General features: G+C 50.9%; 1 protein-coding gene across 1 annotated transcript in view; it reads left to right on the top strand.

The window, feature by feature from the left end:
• CLPB (ClpB homolog, mitochondrial AAA ATPase chaperonin) overlaps nt 1-8,121 on the top strand; it is a 63,068-nt gene that overhangs the window by 42,337 nt on the left and 12,610 nt on the right. Inside the window, exons 5-6 of the mRNA XM_015427523.1 lie at nt 659-820; nt 6,091-6,268. Coding sequence (XP_015283009.1) covers nt 659-820; nt 6,091-6,268 — 340 coding nt within the window. The remainder of the gene's footprint in view (nt 1-658; nt 821-6,090; nt 6,269-8,121) is intronic.

The following is an 8,121-nucleotide window of genomic DNA, read 5'->3' on the forward strand; positions in this document are numbered from 1 at the left end:
CCTCACAGGGGTGTCTGTTGTGGGGAGGGAGAGGGAAAGGAGATCGTAAGCCACTCTGAGACTCCTTCGGGCAGTGAAGGGTGGGGTATAAATCTAATCTCTTCTTCTCATCTCAGAGCTGTTCTCTCAAGGGCAGTCCTCAGAAGAGCTCTCTCAGCCCCGCCTACCTAACAGGGTGTCTGTTGTGGGGAGGGGGAGGGAAAGGAGATAGTAAGCCACACTGAGACTCCTTCGGGCAGTGAAGGGCGGGGTATAAATCCAATTTCTTCTCATCTCAGAGCTGTTCTCTCAAGGGCAGTCCTCAGAAGAGTTCTCTCAGCCCCGCCTACCTCACAGGGGTGTCTGTTGTGGGGAGGGGGAGGGAAAGGAGATTGTAAGCCGCTCTGAGACTCCAAGTGAAGGGCGGGGTATGAATCCAGTCTCCTCCTCCTCTTTGTCATTGTCGTCATCATCATCTTTTTCTTCAACTGGACCTACCTCACAGGGCACCAGGACACAGTGTCACAGACTCCGCCCTCCAAAGCAGCCATTTTCCCCCAGGGGAACTGATCTCTGTCGTCCTGGAGATCACATAATACTGGGACATCTCCAGGTCCCGCCTGGAGGTTGGCAAACCAGTTTTTGACAGGGCGTCCTGTTGTCTCTTCCCCTTTCCCAGGTCGCCAAGTTCATCGGCTCCCCGCCGGGCTACGTGGGCCACGAGGAAGGCGGACAGCTGACAAAGAAGCTCAAGCAGTGCCCGAACGCCGTGGTCCTCTTTGACGAGGTGGATAAGGCCCACCCCGACGTCCTCACCATCATGCTGCAGCTCTTTGACGAAGTAAGACCCCGGGCGGGGCCCGTTCTGGGTGTGGCCGGGGCTTGCCAAGGCCACTCAAGAGATGGTCAACTCCAGGAGTCTCGGTCCCGAAACAGCCCGCGGCCTCCGTCTGCGTGGGATTCGAGCGTGCGCGAACCACTCCAGTGTCCGACGCGCCCGCTCTCCCCTGTCCTGCAGAACCGACTGCCCCTGAAAAGGTTATTGGTTTGGGGATGACGAATTGGAGCTCCCTTCCCCTCTTTCAGTTCACTTCTGCCTCCCGTCGGATGGCAGGGTGAAGCTAAGGGGGCGAGTTTCTGTCATCTCCAGAGGTGCCAAGCAACGCTCCCTCTAAGCTGCGGAGTCTTGTGAGCAGAAATTCTACTTTGTGAGCTACTGCTACTGTCATTAGAGAGCCAGTTTGGTGTCGTGGTTAAGTGTGCGGACTCCAGTCTTGGAGAACCGGGTTTGATTCCCCACTCCTCCACGTGCAGCTGCTGGTGTGACCTTGGGTCAATCACAAGCTCTGGCACAGCTGTTCCTGAAAGAGCCGTTTCTGTCAGAGCTCTCTCAGCCCCCACCCACCTCACGCAGTGTTCCCTCTAAGCTGAGTTAGTGTGAGCTAGCTCACCATTTTTTAGCCTCCGGCTCACACATTTTTGTCCTAGCTCAGGAAAGACGGCTCCAGAGCAAACTAATTTATGCAGTACCCAAAGTGCTTGCCAGTAGCTCACAAAGTAGAATTTTTGCTCACAAGACTCCACAGCTTAGAGGGAACATTGCTCACAGGGTGTCTGTTGTGGGGAGGGGAAGGGAAAGGAGTTTGTAAGCCGCTCTGAGACTCCTTCGGGTAGTGAAGGGCGGGGTATAAATCCAATCTCTTCGTCTTCGTCTTCTTCTTAAAGCTGTGAGCGAGCAATTTGGCTGCTGCATCAATTAGTTTGCGCTGGAGCCCTCCTTTGTGAGTCAAGGCAAAAATGTATGAGTCGGAGGCTGAAAAACTGTGAGCTCCCTCACACAGAACACTGACCCTATCCAAAGGGCACACTGTGAGCAATACTCCCTCTAAGCTGTGGAGTCTCGTGAGCAGAAAATCTACTTTGTGAGCTACCGGCATTAAAGTTATGAGCGAGCGATTTGGCTCCTGCATCGATTAGTTTGCCAAGACAAAAATGTGTGCGCTGGAGGCTAAGAAACTGTGAGCTCCCTCACACTAACTCAGCTTATAGGGAACACTGGTCCCAAATGCCAAGGCAGATCGTGAGAGGGTGTGCAGGAAGGGATGAGCCTGTGTGCGGCTTTCAGGGCCCTTTCTTACATGCACGGGGTAATGCCAATGGCCGCTTTGGGGTCAGGAAGGAATTTCCTCCAGGCGAGACCAGCCAGGGATCCTGGAAGGGGTTTTTTTGCCCTCTTCTGTGAATTTCCTGCCTTGTGCAGAGGGTTGGATTGGATGACTGTTGGGGTCCCTTCCAGCTCTAGGTTTCTAAACAGTTGGGTTTTCAGGGATCCAGGTGCAAAAGTTAAAACCTTAATATTTATTTGTTTGTTTGTGGAACAGCTCGATTCGAGTCCCGTAACCCCTGAGGGACCAACAAGGTCTTAGGGGCAGAAGTTTTCGAGAGTCCAGGCTCCTAGGGCGAGGGGGATCAACCTTGTGTGGGAAAGGCAGTTCATTCACGCGGTGGGGGGGGGGCCGTTTAATAGACTGGCGGGGAAACGGCCGTGGGCTATAAAAGCGCCGAGATGGGTACAGTGGGACCGTTGTGGCCGCACCGTCAGAGCCGAGATCGTAACCGCTTCCAGTGCTGCGCATATCGCGTTCACCGGAGGGGAGGGCAAAGCGGGCACGCGGGCCGGCACAGGAGAGCCGTTTGCGGCGTTCCAAGCACTCGTCTCCTCTGCCCTCCGAGAAGACGGAAATAATAACCTCTGTGGGGGGGTGGAAGAAAGCACAAACAGCAAGGCCCCCCACCCCGCGTTGCCGGGAGCGGGCATCGCCAGCGGAAGAGCACAAATCCGCACTGGGTACTTGGGATTATTGTTTCGGCCGTCGCCCGGGCAAGCAGCGCAGGCATTGATTTCACATTTAGCGGCTGCCACCGTGATCTATGCAAGACAGAGGGAAAGACACCCTGTGTTATTAATCCTTGGGAAGGAAGAAAAACACACAGGCAACCCAGCTTGCTTTCCCCCCCCCCCCCCCCCAACCCATTAAGCATGGAGAACGGAGCCTTCCTAGTGATTTGCATTGTGCCCGTTCTGCAGACAGGCCTTGGTGGCATTCATCAAATCTCTCCTGTTCCAGTGCGGGGCGGCCCTGCTCAGTGGGATGTGGTTCCCTATATTGAACCTCCTGGTTTTGTTTCTAAGACACAGGACGAAGCCTGTGCCGTCAGAATCCTGGCCACGTCTGCACAGAACCCTTCACTCTTCACCAGGGGTCATTTCGTAGGAAAAAGAGGTGCAGGGGCTCATTAGCATAACTCATTAGCATACCTTATTTGCATAGGCCACATTCCCCTGACATCACCGGACGTGTGTCAGAAGGCAACACCCACCGTTCAGGCTCCACTGGACTGTTTTCGATTGCTAGCTATTGGGGTAGGGGAATGTGCAGATCTGGCCTCGCAGAGGAGGGAGAGCTTGTACCTGAATAAGACTTGGTCTTAAAGGTGCCACTGGACTGTTTTGGACCGTGGGGCTGGGGAGGGCTCTATAAGGTCCCCCCCCCCAAAAAAAGAGGGGATAAAATCTAAACCAACGAAGCAGAAACCTCCAAAGGAAGTCTAGAAAACTTACTGAGGGCCAAAAGTTAAAAACATAAGTAAGTGTACATGTGTTACAGGCAGGGGTCAGTTCGTAGAAAAAGAGGTGCAGGAGCTCATTTGCATAACCAATTAGCATAACTTATTTGCATATGCCACACCCCCTGACATCACAAGAAGTGTGTCAGAAGGCAACACTGGACTGTTTTGGATTGCTAGCTATTGGAGGGGGGGGGGAATGTGCAGATGTCCTCGCAGAGGAGGGAGAGCTTGTACCTGAATAAAACTTGGTCTTAAAGGTGAGGTTTGTATTTTTTGATTATATTACTTCAAATCAAAATTTACAGTTTATTTTACCTCATAAGTATGAAGAGATAATGGCATATTAATGTAAATATTTACTGTATAACATCAAAACTATGGTATTTTCCAATGTAGCTTTGATGGTTTATTATTATATTGTTGATTGTTCTATTTGTTTGAAAATTTAATAAAATTATATTTTTTAAAAAAAAGGTGCCACTGGACTGTTTTGGACCTGTTGGCTCTGCAGCTTACCTGGCTGCTTCTTGCTCTGACTGAGGGCTGCTGGGAGCAGGGGGCGGGGCTTGTTGCATGCGCCTGCCCCCTGGGCTCTTTACTGCCAGAGCTCTGCTCCTGTGCGCTCCCGCAGGAAATGACCCCTGCCCTTCACACCTCTTCATCGGTGACTCACGAAAGCTCCTCCCCCACCACATATTTTGTTGATGTCGAAGGTGCTCCTGGACTCTGGCTCTTTCCCACTGCTACAGACAGACTCGCATGGCGACCCATCTCAGTCTGTCTCCACGGAAGGCACCACCACGTTGAGCCGTGCAGAATGGGAATCCATCCACCTTGTGATAGAAGGACGGATGGGCTCCCGCTCTTGCTGCGCCTGAAGAAGTGAGCCGGGACTCAACGAGAGCTCCTCCCCGGCCACATATTCTGTCAGTCTTGAAGGTGCTCCTGGACTCTGGCTCTTTTCTACGGCTGCAGGCAGGCCAACGTGGTTGCCCATCTTGATCTCTCTGCCCGAGACCCTGGAGAGCCGCAGCCAGTCTGAAGAGACTAGACTGAACTTGATGGACACAGTGGTCCGATTCAGTATAAGACAGCTTCATGTGTTCCTTATATTAGGATATATTAAAAAGTTAAACATATATCAATACATAGTTCATTATACATCCTTTCCTCCTCAATTCCCTCCCCCCTTTTCGGCTTCCCACAGTGCTCCAACCTCCTGCTCCAATCTTACATTCACTTCATTCCTCTCTTTCCCCCCCCCATAATACATCTCTAGGTAACTTATCTTTCAACTGTAATTCAAATACATTTATCTATTATTTCTTATAACTTTCAGTAGTTACCAAAGCAAATCAAATTGTTTTTTACATCCCAGTGTTTTCCTAAGTATTCTTTAAAGTCTTTCCAGTCTGCAAAAAAATTCTTCTGCTTCCAAATTATTAAGTTTCCTTGTCATTTTGTCCATTTCCACCATAAAAAGTAGTTTTTTAATCCATTCCCCAATCTCAGGGACCTTGTCTTGTTTCGAACATTGGGTATATGTCATTCTGGCAGTCGTGATCATGTACCACATCAGTGTCCTTTTTTCCATATTGTCTTCTTCCATTTTAAGTCTACTAAGTAACTAAGTAACATCTACGAACAGCTGTACAGCTGTTCGAAACCCACCGCGGCCAGATTGAGCACCTGGCCCTCGTCCCAGCTCCCGCTGCATAATCTTATAAACCTCGATCATGTCTCCCCTCAGTCGTCGTTTCTCCAAGCTAAAGAGCCCTAAGCGCCTTAACCTTTCCTCATAGGGAAAGTGTTCCAACCCTTTTATCATTCGAGTTGCCCTTTTCTGCACTTTTTCCAAAGCTATAATATCCTTTTTTGAGGTGTGGTGACCAGAACTGCACACAGTATTCCAAATGAGGTTGCACCATTGATTTATATAGGGGCATTATGATATTGGCTGATCAGTTTTCAATACCCTTCCTAATAATCCCCAGCATAGCATTGGCCTTCTTTATTGCAGTCACACACTGTCTTGACATTTTCAGTGAGTTATCTACTACGACTCCAAGATCTCTCTCTTAATCAGTCTCTGCCAGTTCAGACCCCAATCGCTGACTCACGACTTTAATGCCAGTCGCTCACAAAGTAAACGTTTTGCTCACAAGACTCCGCAGCTTAGAGGGAGCATCGGACAAGACTGAACTTGATGGGCACAGTGGTCCGATTCAGTATAGGACAGCTTCCTGTGCCCTCTGGCAGGGGCTCTTCACATGGCTAGGTAGAGGAGAATTTCCCCAACGACGGCTGCCCGATCCTGTAAGGACAAAAGCCTGGGATTAAATTTAGGACCTTCTGCATGCAAAGCGGGGGGGGGGGGCTCTAAAATGCTAGTCAATACAGCCATAGAGAAAACCTGAGAGGTCTTCCTGCAATCTCCCCACCCGCCCCCCAATGACCGTGTTTTGTTCTTGTCTCTCGAAGGGCCGGCTGACGGACGGGAAAGGGAAGACCATCGACTGCAAGGACGCCATCTTCATCATGACCTCCAACGTGGTCAGTGACGAGATCGCCCAGCACGCCTTGCAGCTGAGGCAGGAGGCCATGGAGCTGAGGCGGAAGAGGATTGCCGAAAATCTGGGTACCGCTTTCTCCTGTGCCGGTCAGCTCCCGGCACGGCTGGCACGATCGCAAAACGGCTGCCCTGCATGGCTCAGGCGGCCTAGGTTCAACCAGCAGAGAATAGTTACAAGAATGGGCACTGTAATAAGACCAATGAAAAAAGGAAAAAGAACGGTGACAATTTAGCGCTTGGTAATATATTCATAAATCATAATATACAATAACAGAAAATAAGTAATATATATAGTGAATGTAGACGGTGGTCTCCGGAATGGTGTGCCGTTTCGACAATGATCTTCTTCTGAACATGGGGTGTGTACAAAAACTGTCTTTCAACAATTCATTTCTCTTGGTGACGTATTGGAAATATACTGTTGATTCACTTCATCATGAGGCTATGCTTACAGCTATGTTCTTCAATGGGCTATAATTGCTGAATTGCTGTATATTTTCCAATACGTCACCAAGAGAAATGAATTGTTGAAAGACAGTTTTTGTACACACCCCATGTTCAGAAGAAGATCATTGTCGAAACGGCACACCATTCCGGAGACCACCGTCTACATTCACTATATATATATTACTTATTTTCTGTTATTGTATATTATGATTTATGAATATATTACCAAGCGCTAAATTGTCACAGTTCTTTTTCCTTTTTTCATTAGTTTCAACCAGCAGCCAGTTGCCTACTCACGAGTGGGCTGGGAGGAGAGCCGTGGGGCTTGTTTCCAGCGCCTGGTACTCACGGATAGACTGTCCCTGACTGTGGAGGTTCCTTTTACTCTCACGTAAGTTCCCACCCGTGCAGCCTTGTACAGGGGAACATATTGGCATACCAAATCATGCACAGGATAGAGAGAACAGACAAATGGTTGAGGAAAAGAACTTCTTCGCCCTCTCCCGGGATACTAGAACCTCGAGGGCATCCGGTGAAGCTGATGGGCGGTAGGTTCAGGACAGACAACAGGAAGCACTTCTTTACCCAGAGAGGGATTACAGTGTGGAATTCGCTGCAAGGGAATGTAGTGATGGCCACAGGGAGAGACAGCTTTAAAAGGGGTTAGATAGATTCTTGGAAGGTAAATCCATCAGTAACTACTAGCTCTGGCGACTAAAAGGAACCTCCCCATTCAGAGGCAGTAAACCTCTGAATCCAAGGTCCAGGAGGCAACCTCAGGGGAAGGCCTCGGCCTCTCTGCCCTGTTGCTGGCCCTCCAGAGGAACTGGTTGGCCCCTGTATGAGATGGGAGGCTGGACTAGATGGACCCTTATGGGTCTGATCCACCAGGGCTCTCCTGGTGTTCTTCTCAGGGGAAGGCCTCGGCCTCTCTGCCCTGTTGTTGGCCCTCCAGAGGAACTGGCTGGCCCCTGTGTGAGACGGGAGGCTGGACTGGATGGACGCACCCTGGTCTGACCCAGCAGGGCTCTTCTGAGGTTCTTTTCAGGGGAAGGCCTTGGCCTCTGTGCCCTGTTGCTGGCCCTCCAGAGGAACTGGTTGGCCCCTGTATGAGATGGGAGGCTGGACTAGATGGACCCTTATGGGTCTGATCCACCAGGGCTCTCCTGGTGTTCTTCTCAGGGGAAGGCCTCGGCCTCTCTGCCCTGTTGTCGGCCCTCCAGAGGAACTGGCTGGCCCCTGTGTGAGACGGGAGGCTGGACTGGATGGACGCACCCTGGTCTGACCCAGCAGGGCTCTTCTGAGGTTCTTATCAGGGGAAGGCCTCGGCCTCTCTGCCCTGTTGTTGGCCCTCCAGAGGAACTGGCTGGCCACCGTGTGAGACGGGAGGCTGGGCTAGGTGGACCCTCCCTGGTCTGACCCAGCAGGGCTCTTCTGGTGGTCTTATCAGGGGAAGGCCTCGGCCTCTCTGCCCTGTTGTTGGCCCTCCAGAG

Source organism: Gekko japonicus, unplaced genomic scaffold (assembly GCF_001447785.1).
Source record: "Gekko japonicus isolate JY-2015 unplaced genomic scaffold, Gekko_japonicus_V1.1 scaffold4619, whole genome shotgun sequence".
Taxonomy (NCBI): domain Eukaryota; kingdom Metazoa; phylum Chordata; class Lepidosauria; order Squamata; family Gekkonidae; genus Gekko; species Gekko japonicus.